We start from the raw sequence: 22,221 nt of genomic DNA, 5'->3' as shown, positions 1-22,221 counted from the left end.
AACTCCAGATAAGAATCATAGTTTCTTTTTTGCACTTCTCAAGCTATCATTTATGCATATAAGTGGAAATGAAAACAGACATTCAGGGACAAATTACTTTATAGTTTTCAAAAACAACATTATCTGCAATTTTATAGTTTACAGTTTCTATAAACTATGTTTATAGTCATGAAAGTATTTTTGAGAGTCAACATCAGATTATAAGCAATAAAAGTAAATATCTGGAGACTAAATGTCGACTACCTTTGTCATGAATATAGATGAATCCATACTCTTCCAAAAGAAATGAAGCTTGTCATTCCTTACAATGATTTAAATTACTATAAATGGCATGCAGATCCAATTTTCAAAAAGAACTGTACATTACACACACGTTATGAAAAAGATGAATTAAACTTGCCATGTTTTACATATGGAACTGTAAGATTCTTGGTGGTTAAAATCATCTATGCATATCTATAGGAGTGAGAACAAGAATTTAATCTAGAATATGATGGGGCTTTAGTTTGTTGGTTTGTTTGTGTCAGTTTGTACCACCTGATGATATTTTCCTACCTGAGAAATAAATAGTGTGTGACCAAGGGCTGGCATGGCAGACTCTACATTCTACATTAAGTGATCACTCTTTTAAGGTGATATGCAATCCTGAAGTCACATATTTAACTATAGATATAAAAAGGTTTTTTTTCATAATCTAAAAAACTTAAAACAGTTTGCATAATATTACATTACTGTAGAAGACACAACGTTTCCAAAGAAATAATGTACTCAATTAGAGCTTTATGAAGGAGTTTGACAGAATGACTTACTAAAAATAAATAGCTGTCAAGTTTTGAGTAGATTTCCAGGAGCTTAACAATTCTAAATATTATTTCTCAATTAATCAAGTTTGCTCAGCAAGAGACAAAGCCAAACCATGTACATGAAAGCCATCCAAATCCACTTTTTCTTTTTAAAGACCTCCCAAAAAAAACAAGCAAATAAGTTTTATGAAAACCTCATACTGCAATGTAGTAAAATACAATATTGTAGAATATCAAACAACCCAATATTATAGGTTTAAAATAGTTTAATCCCAAAAAGTATTGATAAACAATAAAAATGGTTTGATCAAGTTTTCATTATGTACAATATGTTGTGTTTACTTGAAAGGTTGCAATGTTACAAACATGTTTATAAGCCACTAATTCAGAAAATGCAATGAAAGCATTCTGCAAAAAAGGTAGCCTTCATCTCTGAAGTCTTATGGTGTGAGTTGTTTTCCAGAAGGCCTTTTTGACATCTTTATTTCTCACACTATAGATGAGAGGGTTGAGCAATGGGTTGACCACAGTGTAGAAGAGAGATGCCACTTTGTCTCTCCCCAGGAAATAGGCAGAACTTGGCCTTGAATATGTGAAGAGCAAGGACCCATAGAAGAGCATCACTGAGATGAGGTGTGAAGCACAGGTGGAGAAGGCCTTGTGTCTTCCTGAGGCTGTGCGGATCCTCAGAATAGCCAGAAGAATGTTGAAATAGGAAATCAGAATGGTAAGAATATTGGAGAGGACCGTGAAACCAACCAGACCCAGGAGGACCTTTTCATAAACGTGGGTGTCTGTACAAGACATTTTTACCAATGGTGGAACATCACAGAAATAGTGGTCAATGATATTTTTGCCACAAAAACTCAGGCGAAAAGTGTTGGCAGTATGGGCTATGGCATTCAAGAACCCTCCTATGTAGGAGCCAGCAACAAGTCTAGTACAGAGAGAACTGGACATGGTACTTGAATAAAGTAAAGGGTTGCAAATTGCCATGTGGCGGTCATAGGCCATGGCTGCTAGGAGATAGCACTCAGTGTAGGTTACAGCACAGGAAAAGAAAAACTGGGCACCACATCCAGCCAGGGACATGCGCTTATCTTCTGAGACACAACTGGCCAGGATTTTAGGGGTATACACAGAGGTGTACCAGAAATCTAGGAAAGACAGATTGCCGATGAAAAAATACATAGGTGTATGTAGGTAAGAATCAATATAGATTAAGATAACAAGGGCCATATTCCCTGATAAGGTGAGCAAATAGAACACCAGAAATATTCCAAATAGTATCAACCTCCACTTGGGATCTGTAGAGAGGCCCACTAGGATGAATTCTGTCAGGATGGTATGATTTCCAACTTCCATGTCCACAGAGTAGAAAGCCTAATAAATATGAGGGGGAAAAATCTCTTAATAATGTTTTATTGAAAGAAATTAAGCAACAATTAAATCAGCAATTGCTAGGAGGCTTGTGGACTTTTGTCCTACTCTCTAGAATGATAGAACTTCACTGAGACTTGGGAAACACTGGACTTGGAGTTAGAACCTCATGTTGAATATAGAGCTTTCAATTAATTGCTTAATGTAGCAAAAGACCCTCATTCCTACCAAATGGGTGAGAAAAACCGTGATCCTCTACAGGTTGTCTGATAGATTAAAGAAAATACACTTGAGAGGTGTGTCCAGTATGGCAGAAATGGAAGACACTGAGCCTACCTTCTCCCATAGTTACAACTGAAATTGCTACTATTTACAGAGCAAGTATCAATGACAACAATCTGAACACCAACAGACTATATTTGCAGCTGTAAAAAGTCTCAATAAATTTCAAATATTTCAAGTCACAGAAAGTATATTCTCTGACTTCAATGTAATTATATTAGAACCCAGTAATTGAAAGATCTCTGGAAAATTCCCAAATATTTGACAAATAAATAATACCCTTCTGAAGTGAGCTAAAAGCTAAAGAAAAATTTAAACAATCTTAGAAACTATTGAGAGAATGAAAATAAAAATATAACATATTAACTAGTGGGAAACAATAGAGCATCATTTTACAGGGAAATTTCTAACAATTACCACCAACGAAGAAAAGATAAAATGCCTTTAACCGGTGATGTCAGCTTCTGAGTATGGCTGGAGAATGACCAAGGTGGTGGAGTAGAAAAACCCTGAGCTCAACTCCTCCCATGCACATACCTAAATTATAAATATTGAAAGAAAAACTATGGATGAGAATAGCACCAAGATGAGAAGAAAAGATTTTCCACAACTGAGCATCTTAAGAAGAAATAACTATGAGGTGGATAGGAGGGTAACGATGTGATAGTGTCAAACACACACCCTCAAGTAGGTGACCATGAGGAGGAGGATAATCAAAATTGCAAAGTTTCTCCTCAAGGAACGTGGGGTCCAAGTCCCACATAGTGCTCCCTAAGCTGGGGGTCCTGCTTGAAAAGATGAAGTCCCCCCAGGACATCTGGCTTCAAAAACCAGGTGGGTGTACATTTGGGAGAACCAGAAAACTGTACATAACAGACACTCCACTCCTAAAAGACATCTGCAAAATCTCATATTCTCTGAATCCATTTTAGGGAGCACATTCTACTAAAAGGGTACTCATTTAGTAAAGGCAGAAAGATAGTAGATTATTATCTCTAGCCACAGTAAATGGCTAAGGAATATATCGAGCAAAAGTTGTAAAATATAATGTCAAAAATATTAAATGTGAAAGGGTGAAGAGGTACAACTGTAGCGTTATTAGAATACATTCAAATTTAAGAGATTATTTACTAAAAACAATTACTAATAGTTAATGACATATATCATGTATACATAATATATATAAACCTCGTGGTAATCACAAACCAAAACCTAGAGTAGACATACACACACAAAAAAAGAAGAGAATCAAAACATAAAACTAAAGATAGTCATCAAATCACAAGAGAGCAAAAGAAGAAGCGAGAAATAAAAAAGACCACTACAAAAACAATTCCACAGCAATTAATAAAATGGCAATGAGAACATACATAGGAATACCTACTTTAAATATAAATGGGGTATATTATTAATTCAAAAGACATTGTGTTGCTAAAATCTCAAATAAACAACTTGCCAATACACATAAAGAAACTAGAAAAAGAATAAACCAAACCCAAACTGAGTAGAAGGAAGGATACAATAAAGAACAGGGCAGAAATAAGAAAAGTGAAGCCTAAAAAAGACAATAGAAAAAAATTACTGAAACTAAAAACTCTTCTTTTGAAAAGATAAACAAAATTGAGAAATTTTTAACCTCACTCATCAGGAACAAAGAGAGAGTGTTGAAATAAGAAAAATTCAAAATGAAAAAGTTACAACCTATAGCACAGAAATACAAGCAATCATAAGAGAATATTGTGAACATCTACATGCCAAAAAATTTTAAAATCTACATGAAATGGATACATTCCTAGAAAAAGCAATCTTCCAAGATCAAGTCAGGAAGGAATAGAAAATATGAACAGACTCATTATTGGTAATGAAATTGAATCAGCAAAGAAAAACTCACAGGAAATAAGTCCAGGGCCATATGGCTTCACAGAGAAATTCTACCAAATATTTAAAGAGGTAACATCTATCTTTCTCAAATTATTCCCTGAAATTGAAGAGGAGGGAACACTTTGAAGCTTATTCTAGGAGGCCAGCAATACACTGCTACCAACCAAAGACACCACCAAAAAAAAAAAAAAAATACACCCCTGTATGCTTAGTGAACATAAATGCAAAAATTCTTCAACAAAATTTTAGCAACCACAATTAAACAATATATTAACATGATACTAAATGGTGAAAATAGTGAAGTTTTTCCTCTATGACCTGGAACGAGACAAAGATGCTCAGTCTTGCCACCTAACTTTAAAATAATATTGGAAGTCCTCGTCTCAGCAATCAGACAAGAAAAAGAAATAAAAGGCATCCAAATAGAATGGGAAGAAGTAAAACTCTCACAATATAAGAAACACTATATGTAGAAATCACTAAAGACTCCACCAAAAAATACTATTAAATCTAATAAATAAATGCATATACAGACATCTGTTGTGTTTCTACACACAGATTATCAGAAAGAGAATTTAAGAAAATAGTCCCAGTTACAATTGCATCAAAAACAATAAAATACCTAGGAACAAATCTAACCAAGGGAATTACAAAAGACCTTTACTCAGACAACTACACGATGTTGATAAAATAAATTGAAGACAATGGAAACAAATGGAAATATATGCCATGCTCATGGACTGGAAAAATTAATATTATTCAAGTGGCCATACAAATCAAGGTAATCTACAGATTCAGTTCAATCTGTCTCAAAGTATCAATGGCATTTTTCACAAGACTAGAACAAATAATTCTAAAATGTATATGGAAACACATATAAAAGGTTCTGAAGTGTCCCAAAGGTGCTAGAGAAAGAAAACTGGAGAAAAGCTGGAGTTATCATGCTTCCTGATTAGAAACTATACCAAAAAGCAATGGTAATCAAAACTATATGATACTGGCACAAAAGTAGACACATATATCAGCAGAACAGCATAAAAAGTCTAGAAAATATGCCCACACTTACATGTTCAATTAATATACAACAGACAAGCAAGAATATACATGTCAGGAAAGACAGCCTCTGAAATAAATGGTGTTTGGAAAACTAGACAGGTACAATCAAAAGAATCAATCTGGACAACTTTCTTTACCATATAAAACAACAACAAAAACAAACAACAAAAAACCCTAAAAACGGAATACACCTAAACTTAAGACCTGAAACCAGAAAATTTCTAGAAGGAAACATATGCAGTATACTCTTTGTCATCAGTCTTAGTAATAGATTTTAAGATCTATCTCTTCAGAAAAAAGAAATGAAAACAGAAATTTTAAAATGGGACATCAGGAGTTGCTGTTGTGGTGCAGCAGAAATGAATCCAACTAGGAACCATGAGGTTGTGGGTTCTATTCCTAGTCTCACTCAGTGGGTTAAGGATCCGGCATTGCTATGAGCTGAGGTTTAAGTCACAGCATTGCTGTGGCTCTGGCACAGGCCAGTGGCAACAGCTCTGATTAGACCCCTAGCCTGGGACCCTCCATATGCCATGGGTGCGGCCCTCAAAAGACAAAAAAAGGGGGGGGCACGTCAAACTAAAAGATTTTGCCTAGTGAAGGATACTACCAACCAAAAGGCAATCTACTGAATGGAGAGAATACTTGCAAATAATATATCTGATAAGTAATTAATATCCACAAATATAAAAGAGTTTATACAATTTGACATCAAAAAACCTCCAAACAACCCAATTTTTAAAAAAAGCAGAGTGGTCCTCCCCCTGTGGCACAATGGGTTTATGATCCAGCTTGTCTCTGTAGAGTTACCAGTTCGATCCCTGGCCTGGTGCAATGGGTTAAGAATCATTGTTTTCCATAGCTGCGATGTAGGTCTCAGCTCCAGGTCAGATTCAATCTCAGGCCCATGGACTTCCATACGATGTGGGTGTAGCCGAAAAGGAAAATAAAATGAGCAGAGGACCTGAGTAGATATTTTTCCGAAGAAAACATACAGATGGCCAACAGATACATAAAAAGATATTCAACATTATTAATCACTTGGAAATGTAAATCAAAACCACAATGGATATCAGCTCAGACTCTCAGAATGGCTATTATCAAAAAGACAACAAATAACAAGTTTGGCTAAAGATGTGGAGAAAAGGGAGCTCTTGTGTACTAACTGGTGGAAATATACATTGGTACACTCACTATGGAAAAGAGTATGAATGTTTATCAAAAAAGTAAAAATAGAACTACCATATGATCCAGCAATTATATTCTTGGGTAATTATCTCAAAAACACTAATTCAAAAAGGTATGCACCCCACTGTTTATGCAGTATTATTTACAGTAGCCAAGATATGGAAGTAAGCAACTAATAGATAAATGGATAAAGGAGATGTGGTACACATAGAAACAATGCCATATTATTTGGCCATTAAAAATAATGAAAATCTACTATTTGCAATAACATGAATGGATCTAGAGGGTGAGTCAGAGAAAGACAAATACTATGTGATCTTGCTTAATTGTGAAATCTAATAAAACATGAACAAACAAAAGAAAACAGAAACAGGAGTTCCCATCATGGTGCAGCAGAAACAAATCCAACAAGGTTGCAGTTTCAGTGCCTGACTTGCTCAGTGGGTTAAGGATCCAATGTTGCCATTAGCTGTAGTGTAGGTCACAGTCGCAGTTCAGATCTCATATAGCTGTGGCATAGGTCAGTGGCTACAGCTCCAATTCAACCCCTAGCCTGGGAACCTCCATATGCCACGGGTGCAACCCTAAAAAGCCAAAAAGAAAAAGAAAACAGAAAAAAGAAACAAACTTATAGATACAGAGAACAAACAGGTGCTTGCCAGAGGGAAGATGTCTGGGTAGTGGGATGAGTAAAACAGGTGAGAAACAAACTTCCAGGTACAAAATAAATGTCATAGCAATGTAAGGAATATAAAGCATGGTAAATACAGTCAACAATATTGTAATAAGTTTGTACAGTGGCAGATGATAACTGGACTTATAACGGTGATCATTTTGTGATATATAGAAATATTAAATGCCTATGATGTCTATCTGCAAATAACAGGGTTGTTGGTAAATTATACTTCAATTAAAATATAAAAATTAAAAAAAAGGAGGTATACATGAAAACACCATCACAGTTTGGAACATAGTGAAGTATATATATGAAATAAATACTTTCATATATCCTGAAGAACACACATTAGGCATTTTCTCTTTCTGATAGTTATACAAATAGCAGTATATTTTACTATTCTTGCTACTATTAGTACAACTAGAAAATTTATACATATATATGAATATAAATATATAAAATACATGTAAATTACATATATACATGCATACATGCATGCATATATTAATAGAGAAACAAACTATATACCAGTTAATAGTCTAAGCCCTAATCTTAACTCACTTAATCCTTTCCACAACTCTATACATGATCATCATGTATTTTAAAAACATTTCCAAGGTTACAGAACTGGCCAACAGGACAGTTGGTGTTTGATCCCAGAATTCTCTTTATCAAGAGCATATACTCTCAACTGTTAAACCATTTATGTCTTTTATAGATGAACTGTTTTCTTTCCTGCTCAAGCTAAAGCAATACTGTGGCCCATGAGAACCTGATTTCCTTATCTAATAAAATATTTTTTAATTGTTTTTAAAGAATGCTTTGTTGTCCATTTTCTTCCAGGTGACATGAAATTTATATATGTATTTGTTGCATTTTTATAAGGTGGCCTAAGACCATTAGAAAGAACCCAACTTTGCTGTCAAGGGTTCATTGAGAAAGCATGAATATTTCTAAGTTGATGTTTCAAAGCTCCAAAGCTCTCAGAGAGAAGCTAAAATGAGATATTTAATTCAAAACATTACAGAGTTAGGACTGAGGCCCCAGTAGCTTGAGAGCTGATGTCCTCCTAGCTAAAAAGGCAGTGGGAGAAAGCCAAAACCCACAGAGGACTGTGATTTACTCTGATGTTTAAAACATTTACTTTGGAGCCAATTCAGAGTCAGTGTTGCAGCTAGAATGCAAACCTGATTCTTTTACCTGGAGGTCTAGTGCTTCCACTTGCTAGGAGGTAAGGTATGGATGTCTGAATTTTTCTCATGCAGCCCATGATATTAAGATAGATTGTGACTCCATGGATGGCATGTGGTAAAAGCAGCTTGAAGCCTTGAAGACAATTCTACTACTCCAGCTATTACTATATAATGGATCTCTTCTTATTAGCACGCAAAGAACAAAAGATCATTCATACACCCAGTTTCATAAGTCAGCTTTAATTTACCTTCATAAGCCCTTTCTCACCATGACTCTTCAATTATTGAGCTTCAACAAAGTAAATTACTCAGGCAATTGATTTTCCAAGATTAACCTCACATATCCTGGGATCTTCTCAGGTCTACTCCTGTGTTCTTATTCATTTCTACACTTATATTTTTCTTCTATATCTACTCAAGTTTGAATAAATTATCTTGACAGAAATGTATGGGTATTATATTTATAACCTACAAAATAATGCATTATCATCTCAATATCTATTACAAACTTTCTGTGCTGTGTTATCACTTCTCTGCACTGGGAAATATATATATGACTTATTAAGTTCTCTTTAATAAAATATAATTGGGAGATGGAAATATCTGAATAGAGCTATTTACTACTGTTATACTACTTCCACCCAAAGAAGCAAATAACAGAAAAAAATAAATTTTGTGCTAAGCTCAGTCTTCTCAGAAGATGAAATATTTAAATGACCCTGAAAAGTGAGTCCAAATGCCAGCCTATTGAAGAGGGAACCAGAAACAGGAGAGCATTTCCATGAAAAGAAAGAACATAAATCATCAGAGGAAACCACAATTTGAAAAGATACATGCGCCCCAATGTCATTGCACTACTATTTACAACATCCAAGACATGGAAGCAACTGAAATGTCTATCAACAGAGGAATGGAAGAAGAAGATTTTGTACCTAAATATGAAGGAATATTATTCGGCCACAAAAAGAATGAAATAATGCTATTTGCTGCAACATGGATGGACTTAGAAATTATTACACTAAGTGAAGTAAGTCCGACAGATAAAGACATATATCATATTTCTTATATGTGGAGTCTTAAGAAAAGATACAAAAGAACTTATTTATAAAACAAAAACAAACTCACAGATTTCAAAACCAATATATTGGTTACCACAGGGGAAACCATGGATGGAAGGGAGGAATTGGGAGGATGGGAGTAACATACACACACGGCTGCTTAAAACAGGTGATTAACAGGAACCTACTGTACAGTTCAAGAAAATCTACTCAATAGTTTGTAATATCCTATATAGGAAGAAAGAATGGATATATTTATATGTATGACTGATTCGCTCTGCTGAACACCTGCAACTAATGCTACATGGTAAATCAACTGTAGTCCAATAAAATCAAAATTTTTAAAAATGAATTACAAAGGAGAACATGTATCCCTCACATGAGTGAGAGTCTGGTGAGCAAAGAGGCTGAGAAGTTAACTAAAGATGAGATGGAAGAAGGTGCCAATGGATGAGCCACAAGAGTTATCAGCTCACAAAGCTTAGTGGAAGCCATAGTAAGGATTTCGGTCTTTAAACCAACACAAATGGAAACACTTCCATTATGAGGAGGTAACATAACCATGTTTACATTTTTAAGGTTCACCCTGGCTATGGCTCACAGAATGGATTGAAAAGGAGCAAAATCTCCCTTTTAAGAGAAATCTCTGAAATCCCCAATCAACTATTTGCTCAAGGTTGAGGTCAATTCTCTGAGAAAGGCAGGAAAGAGGTATTCAAACCTCTTGAAAAAATTACTAGGAATTGTATAAACTGAGACCTTACCCTGACAGACATGACCCAAAGAATCTCAGTTTAATCTCTAACCAGGAATGTGTATTTATAAACTAATTTAAACCCAGGATACAAGAAATCTTTAAAGACAAGATCCTCTCAAAGTACTGTTTGGTAACAAAATCATTCCTTCTGTACTTTTAAACTGAAAGCTACAAAATCTTGGGAAAAGTAAATAAATAAATTTAACAAAAGCTTTAGAACATTTTATTAAAAGACAGATAGTCATCATTCTGACTTTTGTATGAAACAGAATTGTGTTGGAAATCCACCACATGATATTTTGTAACAACTCCAACATTTAAAAGAGAAAGAGGGCAAAACTAAACAACAAACCAAAGATCTATGTGATATATTGCAAAAGAAAAAAAAAAGAACTTTTAATTGATTTCCTGATTTCAAAAGTAAATTCTGTTTTTCTACCTTTGATGTCTGTGATGGCCATGTATTTTGTTTGGGCAAATAGTTTATAGCAGCATAGGCATCATCCTGTAGATGCCAAGCCTGAACCTCGAGAAGCTTTGCATGTTTCCTTTCTTATTTTTGAAATCCTACCACTGCCATGTAAATAAACTTGGGTCAGCTTGCTGGATAATAAGATATCTGGCTGCATTCTCTTTGTGACCTCAGCTGACAGCAAGCTAGACCCCAAACATGTGAGTGGGTCCATTCTTCATCATCCAAACCCCACCTGAGCTAATGGCTAAACACAGACATATGAGCCAGACCAACTGGAAGCAAACAGGACTGGCATAGACAGTCTTGTATAACTGCACAATTGAGATGACAGCACAAATGCTGATTCCATCCATTGGTAACTCTGCAATTTTTTTAGCCTCCACTCCTCATTCCTCCACAATTAGAAAAGTAAAAATAAAAATCAGTGCTATGTACATAAGATGCATATCTCAGTGTGTCACCAGAAAATATAGCTAACTAATGGAAGCTATTTTTATTCTGAGAAAAATGAATAATACCTGACTTATTATAAAAGCTGAGCATGAGAAAAAAATATGCAAACAAAACCATGTTTTTTTTCCCAGAAGATGGTTTAAGCCAGAATGGTACTATCCTTCAGAATTTCTTCCTAAAACCTTGAAGGTTAATATTTTTGTTACTTTCACATGCAATTGAACAACGGAGTGCAAAGTCCACTGGTCTGGGATTGAGGAGTCCTGTCATAGGGACAGAGCCTGACACTAATTACTTTCTCTGTGTGTGTGTGTGTATGTGTCTGAGTTTAATTGAGATATGATTGCCATAACACTTGTGTGGTTATAAGAGAGTCACCTGTATGGTCTGGAACACAAGGTTACCCATATGAACAATTTGGTTGAGCCTTTTTCAGGAACCTTCTGTGATTCCAATCTGTTAACACTTAGAGAATCAATCACAAAGATAAGGATAGATAACCTCACCTGCAGCAAGACAGCATGCAGAGAAAATCAACAACCTTTATATATGCATATATCTTTGGCGACATCAGACATTACCATCCTCTTGGCTTAAGCAAGAGAGAAAATATAGTCTTATTTTAACAACAAGATTTGCACTGTCACACTTGTTTCAACAAAAATCAACCAATGAGCTTGTGCACACTCATTAATTTCTTCATCAAGAAAATGAGTCATTGCTCTTCAATTTGTGGAATGCTGGATCTCTTCAATAACTAAACAAAGGCAATGCACCTTCTCTCCAACAGTCATAGCTGCACATATGTTTAAACAAACAAAATTCGAGTTCACAAATCCCCATAAATCTATCCATAGGTTTTTTGGTTATGATTCTTAATGAAAATTCTAATACTAAAAGACTAAGTTCCTTTCCAGTGCTAACATTCTATAATCATAAGAGATGAGTACTAAATACTTTGAACTTCACATGCTTATACCTGAATTCCTAATCTTCAGCCCCACATGTTGATCTATATGCTCATTTCTAAAATTAGGTAATAAATTTGATTCTTCTAGTTTCTCCAGCCACAAACCAGGAATCAACCTACTTTCTTTCTCTGCTGGCCCCGCTTCAACATCCATCCAGCACCTGAAAATGAGTAGCAAGGAGTGAAAATATCACACTAGCAATATGGATTGCACATCTACTAGAAGCACTAGCATCAAAAAGTGTGTCACCTTTTTGGTCCTCTTGTTTTCACCAGGATAACAGTTAATATATGATAATCCAGCATAACTACTAGACTGAACTTGAATTCTAGATCAGAGTTACACATATGGAATTCTATTTAGAAGATGGAGAGTGTGTGTGTGTGTGTGTCTGTGTCTCTGTGTGTGTTTAGCACAGGACAGAATCTGTATCTCTCTTGTTTCAGCTGAGGTCAGAGATAGGACAAACCACTTCACTGCCCCTGATCCCAGTTGCTTACCCTGGATAAAGAAGGACACTCCTGGAAGTGATACTCTTTTCCCCCTCCTTTGATAATTTGGCATGCTCTATTAGACCCTATACATGTATTCCTCAACAGCCCTTTGGGATTCCTTCAACCCAGTAGCCCAGAAATATGTACTTCACTCTCTAAAGACACAATTACAGTTCTTTTGGAATATGGGGATGATATATTAATTAGGATATGAAAATAATGAGGAGTATTTAATTAAAATTGGCTCCCTTAGTTGGTCTAAGTCACAATATGATTTTTTTTCCATATTGAAATCATGAGATATTTGCTAGTTTATTTTTATTTTTTATTGTAGTTGATGTAAAGTGGTCTGTCATTTTCTTCCATACAGCAAAGTGATCCAGTTATACATTTATATACCTTCTATTTTTTCCACATTACCCTCCATCATGTTCCATTACAAGTGATTAGATATAGTTCTCTGTGCTATACAGAGGGATCTCATTGCTTATCCACTCCAAATGCGACAGTTTGTATCTACTAACCCCAAAACTCCCAGTCCCTCCCACTACCTCTCCTTCCTTCTTGGCAACAGAAAGTCTTTTCTCCTGTCCATGAGTTTGTTTCTTTTCTGTAGTAGGTTCATTTGTGCCACATATTAGATTCTAGATACAGGTGATATCACATGATATTTTTCTTTCTCTTTCTGACTTATTTCACTTAATATGAGAGTCTCTAGTTCCATCCATGTTGCTGCAAATGGCATTACTTTGTCTGCCATGGGTGCAGCCCTAAAAAGACAAAAAGACAAAAAAATATTAAAAAACAAGTTAAAAAATTAAAAAAACACCTGTTTGAAAAAAAATTAATTGGCATTTTGATTTATTGACCAGCATATAATCTTCACTATAAAATGTAGATTCAATTTAATATTAATATAGTTTTTAAAAAGTAGCATTCACATTAAATGCAAAATAGAAGTGTATTTATTATATCTGGGATCCCAAGGGCTTAAATGACCTTATTATTCCCCTATGTTGATCCACTGATTTTCCCTACCTAATGAGATTTATGGGAATATACAGAAAATGTTATATTGAATTTGGATATTTGAGGAATACATCCTTTCTCTTTCTTGTCCAATACATACAGAAATTCTGTGTAAATGGAAATATAAGGAATATTAGAAATATTGTGATGAAAACAGAGAGGGCAATGACATGCTATTTAATGAATGCATATGAAAAGAAATCAGAAATGTCAGAGCTAGTACAAATGGTGAAGTGGTTACAGTTATCCATTTTACATTTTTAATATAAATGCATCTTATACATGTACTCATTGCAACAATAGCTATAAGCATTTAATAACAAAGTTCTAACTTCATGGCACAAGCCACTCATTCATCATATGTAACTAATAGTCCTTTGTTTTCCATGGTGTAAAGACTGTCAAAAAATAAAAATAAAAAGCATTTTCATGTACTGAAAATGAAGCTATAATTTTCTCTGTACTTAAAATATTATGGTAGAAAAAAAATGTGTCTAGAATAGAGTTGCACTTATGGTTGTTGGTTCATTTTTGCAGTTCGTTCCACTGGATGTTATTTTTCTTTATGGAAAAGATGAGGTGTATGAATTAAGGAAACATGGCAGACTGAGTCTCTGGAAGAGACCTCTTTTTCAGGGCAATACATTATCGTAGAGGCACCTGTTTCTCCGTGATTTACAATGATGTATGTTTCTTTTCCATCTAAATAACTATTACACATTTTGCTTAATATTAAATTGATGTGGAAGATACCCATTTACAAAGATATTTTCTATATGCTCATCTAGAGCTTTATGAATGAATATGGAGGGAATTCCTTACTAAAACTAAATGTGTATAAAACCTTGACTAGATTTCTGGATATTTAGCAATTCCAAATCATTTCCCCATAGAATAAAATTCGTTCACTAAGAGTCAACGTCAAACCATGTGCACAAAAACGACCTAATTCCTCTTTCTCCTTCTACAACCTTCCGAAGATGATTAAACAGATAAATCTTATAAAAATCTAGTACTGCTGAGAAACAACTACAGTATCACAGAACATCAAAGAGCCAAATATCATAAGTTTAAAATAATTTAATCACAACAATATAATAAACAATAAAAATGATCTTATCAATGTTTCATCTTTTAAGATTAATGTATTGCATTTACTTGAAATATTGCAATGTTTACAAACATGTTTATAAGCCACTAATTCAGAAAATGCAATGAAAGCATTCTGCAAAAAATGAACTTCATCTCTGAGACCTTATGATCTGAGTTGTTTTCCAGAAGGCTTCTTTGACATCCTTGTTTCTCACACTATAGAGGAGAGGGTTGACCACAGTGTAGAAGAGAGATGCCACTTTGTCTCTCCCCAAGGAGTAGGTGGAACTTGGCCTTGAATACGTGAAGAGCAAAGATCCATAGAAGAGCATGACCGAGATGAGGTGTGAATCACAGGTGGGGAAGGCCTTGCATCTTCCTGAGGCTGTGTGGATCCTCAGAAGAGCCAGAAGGATGTTAAAATAGGAGATCAGGATGGCAAGAATGCTGGAGAGGAAAGTGAAGCCCACCACTCCCAGGAGGACCTTTTCATAAACGTGGGTGTCTGTACAAGACATCTTTACCAATGGTGGTGCATCACAGAAGAAGTGGTCAATTATATTTTTGCCACAGAAACTCAAGCGAAAAGTATTGGCAGTGTGGGCTATGACATTCAAAAACCCTCCTATGTAGGAGCCAGCAATGAGTGCAGTACAGAGAGAATCAGACATAGAACTTGAGTCAAGCAATGGATTACAGATGACCATGTGGTGGTCATAAGCCATGGCTGCTAGGAGATAGCACTCCGTGTAGGCTACAACACAGGAAAAGAACAACTGGGCTCAACATCCAGCCATGGAAATGCGCTTATCATCGGAGACACAACTGGCCAGGATTTTGGGTGTGTACACAGTGGTGTACCAGAAATCCAAAAAAGACAAGTTGCCAATGAAAAATACATAGGTGTGTAGAGGCAGGAATCAATACAGATTAAAATAACTAGGGTCATGTTCCCTGATAAAGTGACCAAATAGAGAGTTAGAAATATTCCAAATAACATCATCTGTCACTGGGGGTCTGACGAGAGGCCCACTAAGATGAATTCAGTCAAGATAGTGCGATTTCCAACATCCATGTCCACAGAGGTGAAAATCTGATATGATAAGGAGACAGAAAAAATTAGTGCCTTCTCTGGTGAAAGAAATAAACAGAGGTATCAATTAAGTCAACAATGACTAGGAGACTTTCCCCCTTAATCCCTTACTATCTTTTTTTTTTAAAAAAAGGATATAATTTCAGTCTGTGACTTGAGAAGCCCACTGGAAATGCAGTCAAGATCTGATTTTATTTTATTTACTTATTTATTTAGCATCTTTTTAGGGCCATGCCCACAGCATGTGGAGATTCTCAGGCTAGGGGTTGAGTCAGAGCTATAGGCACTGGCCTACGCCATAGCCACAGCAATGCCAGGTTCAAGCAGCATCTGTGACCTACACCACAGCTCATGGCAACGCCAGATCCTTAACCCACTGGGCAAGGCCAGGGATCAAACCTGTGTCCTGATGGATAATAGTTGGGTTCGTTAACTGCTGAGCAACGACAAGATATCCAACATCTGATTTTAGAATTAAGGTCTTCATTTACCAATTGTTTGATGAAGTGCAAGTACCTTGTCTCATCAACAGTTAAGCAAAATGATGACCTCTGACAGTTGGTGTGATTGAATTTAGGTCATATTTCAGGAAAATATCCATCCAAATATCTGTTACATGGGAAGTACTCAAATATTTTCAGTGTTCTGTATATATTATTGGGAATTTTTTTATATGTCAGGCATTGTGTTAATAGTTACACAAATACCAATGCACTGTAATACTCCCACAACTATTAGTACAAATAGAAAAATATTTGTATTGCTCATTATGTTCAGATAGCATCCTAAATCCTATGATTAACCCACTTCATCATTTGCACAATTTGTAAGATAAGCATTATAATCTTCACATAGTTTAGGAAACATTTTCAAGGTCCCAGAACTGGTAAACAGCAGAGCTGGTATTTAAATCCAGAATTTTCTTTACCAAGAATACATGCTCTTGGTGTACCCATTATGGCACAGCACAAACAAATCATACTAGCATCCATGAGGATGTGGGTTTGATGCCTGGCCTCACTCAGTTGGTCAGGGTTCTGGCGTTGCTACCATGAGCTGCGGTATAGGTTGCAGATGTGGATCTGATTCCACGTTGCTGTGGCTGTTACGTAGGCTGGCAGCTATAGCTCTGATTTGATCCCTAGTCAAGTAGCCTGGGAACTACCATATGCCATAACTGCACCCCTTAAAAAGCCAAAAAAACAAAACAAAACAAAACTCTATTAAGCCATCTCTTATAAGTAAATATATTTCTCTCGCATTCCCTAATTAAGGCAGTCCTGTACTCCTCTGACAACCTGAATTTCTTTATCTATTAAAAAAGGTTTATAGGTCACAGACATGGCTTGGATCTGGCAGTGCTGTGGCTGTGGCGTTGGCGGCAGCTACAGGTCTGATTCAATCCCTAGACTGGGAACCTCCATATGACAAGGGTGTGGCCCTAAAAAGGACAAAAGACAAAAAAGAAAGAAAGAAAGAAAGCTTTAAAAATTATTTTCTTAACTGTTTTTATTCTGCACTTTTCTTTAGCTGATGTGAGATTTATATATATACAGTCAAAGTATTTTTTGATACAGCAGATGTTGAATATTAGGAAAAAACAAATTTTTGGTGCCAAAGATATATTGAAAAATCATGAATCCCTCAAGGTTTATATCTTGACTTTCCCGAGCTCTCAGAGAGAAGCTAAAAGAAGGAATATAATATAAAACACTCTGGCATTAGAGCTAACGCTCCAGTAGCCAGTTGACTTTCCTCCAGAGACAGTGAGGGAAAACTAAAACTCAGAGGGCTATGATTTACTTAAATGATAAAACATTTATTTTTGAGCTAAACTGCACACACTGCTGTTACTGGAATGCAAATCCAAGTTTTCTCACTTAAAGTCTAGTTTTTCCACTTGTTATTTAGAGAACTATCCTAATCCTTTAAATGTAGCTAATGGCTCCAAAGAAGACGGATGGCCAGTAGGCACACGAAAAAATGCTCAGCTTCACTAATTATTAGAGAAATGCAAATGAAAACTATAATGAAGTACCATCTCACACTAGTCAGAATGGCTATCATTGAAAAGTCTATAAATAGCAAATGCTGGAGAGTGTGTGGAGAAAAGAGACTCCTCTACATTGTTGGTGGGAATGTAAATTGGTACAACCACTATGGGAAACAGCATGGAGATTCCTTAGAAAACTAAAAGCATAATTGCCATGTGATCCAGAAATCCCCCTCCTGGCCATCTATCTGGACAAAACTATAATTTAAATGTAGCTGGTGGCTTCAGAGAACATGTGACTTATTGATGATATTATGGTTAAAAAAAAAGTAAAAAAAAATCTTGGAATCCTTGCCAGTATAGAATGGATCTCTTCTTTTTTAACAGAGACTTTTATTTTATTGAATATTCTATGATACATTTAAATTTTTTGTTTCCCCAATGTATTATTTTTTTTTCTACTGTACAGCATGGAGACCCAGTTACACATACAAGCATACATTCTTTTTGCTCACATTATCATGCTCCATTGTAAGTGACTAAACATAGTTCTCAGTGCTACACAGCAGGAGATGAGAGAGCATTTCCATGAGATGAAAGAACATAGATCCCTCATGTGAGACAGAGGCTGATGAGCTAAGAGACTAAGAAGGTAACTAAAGATAGGATGGAGGAAGTGGAATGGACCCCAAGAGTTCTCAGCTCACAAAGCTTATTAGAAGCCATAGCAGGGTGTTGGCCTTTAAAACAACACAAATGGAAACATTGTCATGATGAGAAAGTAATAGGATCAGATTTACATCTTCAATGTTTACACTGGCTGTAGATCAGATAATGGATAGAAATGGAGGAAATGTTTCCTTTTAACTGGAATTTCTCTGAAACGCTTAATCCTTCATCACCTGCTGACAAAGGCAGCAAAGAAGCATTCAAACTTCTTAAGAAAATTTCTAGGGCTTATATAAACTGGGAATTTATTTAATAAACAAGACTCAAAGACTCTCAGGCTCAATTTCTCTTCTAATCAATAATGTATATTTATATAGTAATTTAACGTCAAAATACTAGACAAATCTTAAAGACACCCTTTCAAGGTATTAGATGGTAATGAAAGCATGCCCTCTGTGTTTTTACAAGAAACTATAAAATATTTAAAAGGGTAAGTAAATAATTTTGGTGAAAGTTTTAGAACATTCTAGAAAAAGGCCATATCATATAGTCACCATTCTGACTTCTGTGTGAAACAAAATTGTATCAGAAATGCGTCACCGTTATATTTTGTACCAAGCTTCTAATATTTAAGAGAGAAAGTGGTAAATTAACCTCCAATCAATGATCTACAAAATATATATATTTAAATGACTGGGATTCTTTACTGATTTCCTGATATCAAGAGTAGATTCTATCATTCTAACCTTTGAACTGGGAGAGTTTTATGATTTGTTTTGGCCAATCATTTGCAACATAAGTAGCACCACTGCAGAGGCCTATCCTGGAGCTCAAGAGATGCTGCATGCTTCTCTTCTCACTTTTGGAATTCTTCCACCACCAGGTATATAAGACTTGGTTAGATATTGAGACATCTGGCTGCATTCTTTCCAACCCCAGATGACAGCAAGCTGACCCCCAGACATGTGCGTTGGTTTGTTCTTCAACCAGTCCTCACTGTGCTAACAGCTAAACGCAGACATATATGCCAACCCAGCTGAGTGCAGATGGGACTGGCTTAGGCAGACTTTCATAACTGAACAATTGAAATGGAAAATCCTGTTCAAATCCTGATTCCACCCTCTGGTAGGTCTGAAATCTTGGGAAAGTCTTTTAACAGCTTCCAAACCACATTTCATCACTTTTAAGAAAGTAAGAAAAATACCAGTGCCATATACAATAAGTACTTATGCTGTGTGTCAACTGAAAATATCCCTAACAGTAGCTATTTTTACTCTGAGAAAGATGAGTAATACCTGACTCATTTTTTTAAAATTTGAACTCAAGAGAAAAAAACAGTAAGGCCAAGTTTCCTCAAGGAGACAGCATAAGCCAGAATAGTGGTATCCTTCATAATCTTTCTAAAATCCTGAAAGTTATTTTGTCTCCCATTCACATGCATTTGACAAAAGATTGGTAGGCTTCAAAATGCAACTTTTATTGGTTATGGATAGAAAGTCATGTAATAGAGGCAGAGATAATTACCCATTTGTTTTTCTTTTCTTTTTTTTCTTTTTTTAATTCTTTTGTCTTTTTTTTTTCTATTTATGGCCTCACCTGTGGCATATGGAAGTTTCCAGGCTAGGGGTCAAATCAGAGCTGCAGCTGAGGCTTACAACATAACCACAGCACTACTAGATCCAGACTACCTCTGCAATCTATGCCACAGCTTGCAACAACACCAAATCCTTAACCCACTGAGCAATGCCAGGAATCAAACCTGCATCCTCACAGAGCAAACATCAGGTCCTTAACCAATTAAGCCATAATGGGAATGCCTCTTTTTCTTTCTTTTTTTTTTTAAATTGAAGTTACTTGATGGTGTACACCCTAGGCATTCATTTATTTTCAGATTATATTCCATCATAGGTTATTACAAGATATTGCATATAATTCCCTTTGTTATACAGTAAATCCTTGTTGCTTCTCCCTTAGGCACATGGACTTAACAGATACAGGCCTATGTGCTTTTAAGAGTGCCAAGGTCCTCCCTGGAACACAGTCTCACTCACATGAAAAACTGACTAATCCTTTTCTAGCACCCACCTTCTATGACTTCAGCTTGTTAAAGCCCCTTAGAGAATGGATCAGAGATATAAGAATAGATAATCTCACCCACAACAATATACTGTGCAGAAAAGATTAACAACCCTTACTCATGCACATATCTTTGGAGACATCAGATATGATCACCCTCTTGAAGTGAGAGATGAAATACATTCTCATTTTCACATAAAGACTTGCATGGTCATACTTGTCTCCAGATAAACCAACCATGTGAGCTGTGCATATTCCTTAATTTCATTATCAGGAAAATATTTAATTGCTTTTAAATTTTTGGAATGCTGGATCTCTGAAAATCTAACAAAAGCAATATATCTTCTCTCCAACATCCAAAACTGTACATAAGTTTAAACAAAGAAAATTTTAGAGAGATGATGAAGCCCCAGAAACCTATCCATGGATTTGGTGGTTATGATTCTTAAAAACAAACAAGCAAACAAACAAAACCCTACACTAAAAGTTTCCTACGTCTCTTCCTAGTGCTAACATTCTATATTTATAAGAGATGAGTAATAAATACTTCACATGTCTACAGCTGAATTCCTAGTCACCCCCCCCCCAAATTGATCATCTGCTCATTTCTCAAATAAGGTAGTAAATTCTACTCAAGCCACACACCAGGAATCAACCTATTCTCCCTGTCTCCTACGTCCTCTTCAAACTTCCAAGAAACCCCGGTGTCCCTGCCTTCAATACACATCCTGAATCTGAGCCCTTCTCACCACCTCCACTGATGCCACCTGGTCCAAACAATCATCATGTTGCCAAGAATACTGCAAAAATACTTCTAACTGGTCCATATACATATTCCCCTGTAACATGTTTTTAATATATCGGTCAGTATGGTTCTGTACCACAAAAAAAGGGCAATATCATTATTGCTCTTAAAAACAAAACAAAACAAAACAAAACAAAAACAAACAACAACAACAAAAACACTTCTACTCTACCAACTGATTTTAAGTTATTCAAAGTCCATATGGTGGACTAAAGGCTGTCTATTACCTGCATGTCCTTATCGTCTAAGACTTGCCACCCCCTGATTTCTGTTCCAACCTTGATGACTTTCACTGCTTCTCCCAAACAGCAGCCTGGCCCCAGAATCAGAGATATTTGAACTATCTCTTCCTCCATGTGAATATTATCCCCCAGACATTTGCAGGGCTCACAACCTCATCTTTCAAGGCCAATCGAATGTCATTTTCTGACATTTCTGCATGTCCGCATCATTCCAGTTTAAATTCCAGATCCTCTTCCCACCAACAATCCCCATCCTTCTTAGTCGGCCCAGACTCTGCTCTATTTTCCCCAAGACTTACAGTTATCTTCTAACATTTGTTTATTAAATTGTATGTTTTTCCGCACTAGAATGCTTTAGCTATGGGGCAGAAAGGTTCCTCTGTTTTGTTTACTGCTGTATCCCAAAGTATAAGGCACTTCCTGGTATCGAATTTACGTATTCCTAAAATCAATTAAAGGGTTATAACCTTTACACATGAAACTGTTTTTTCCAAATTATTGTCTATGGCTACTCTAGCTCAAACTATTCAGGAGAAATCTTCACTTGAGTAGACT

The 22,221-nt window shown here is 35.8% G+C and overlaps 1 protein-coding gene and 1 pseudogene across 1 annotated transcript; both read right to left on the bottom strand.

Annotated features, from left to right (window-relative positions):
• Positions 1-1,229: 1,229 nt before the first annotated feature.
• On the bottom strand, positions 1,230-2,180 carry LOC110258894 (olfactory receptor 9G4-like). The gene has a single exon (XM_021082138.1). It carries the CDS (start codon positions 2,166-2,168, stop codon positions 1,230-1,232), a length of 939 nt encoding a protein of 312 aa, XP_020937797.1. The 5' UTR covers positions 2,169-2,180.
• Positions 2,181-14,937: 12,757 nt separating this feature from the next.
• On the bottom strand, positions 14,938-15,872 carry LOC110258893 (annotated as a pseudogene).
• Positions 15,873-22,221: the final 6,349 nt, after the last annotated feature.

Source organism: Sus scrofa, unplaced genomic scaffold (assembly GCF_000003025.6).
Source record: "Sus scrofa isolate TJ Tabasco breed Duroc unplaced genomic scaffold, Sscrofa11.1 Contig53, whole genome shotgun sequence".
Taxonomy (NCBI): Eukaryota; Metazoa; Chordata; class Mammalia; order Artiodactyla; family Suidae; genus Sus; species Sus scrofa.
This window is presented reverse-complemented; position numbering and strand designations above follow the sequence as displayed.

Bases quoted from the DNA above. Each gene is read 5' to 3' on its own strand.
- LOC110258894 (XM_021082138.1), bottom strand. From the start codon at position 2,168: ATGGAAGTTGGAAATCATACCATCCTGACAGAATTCATCCTAGTGGGC.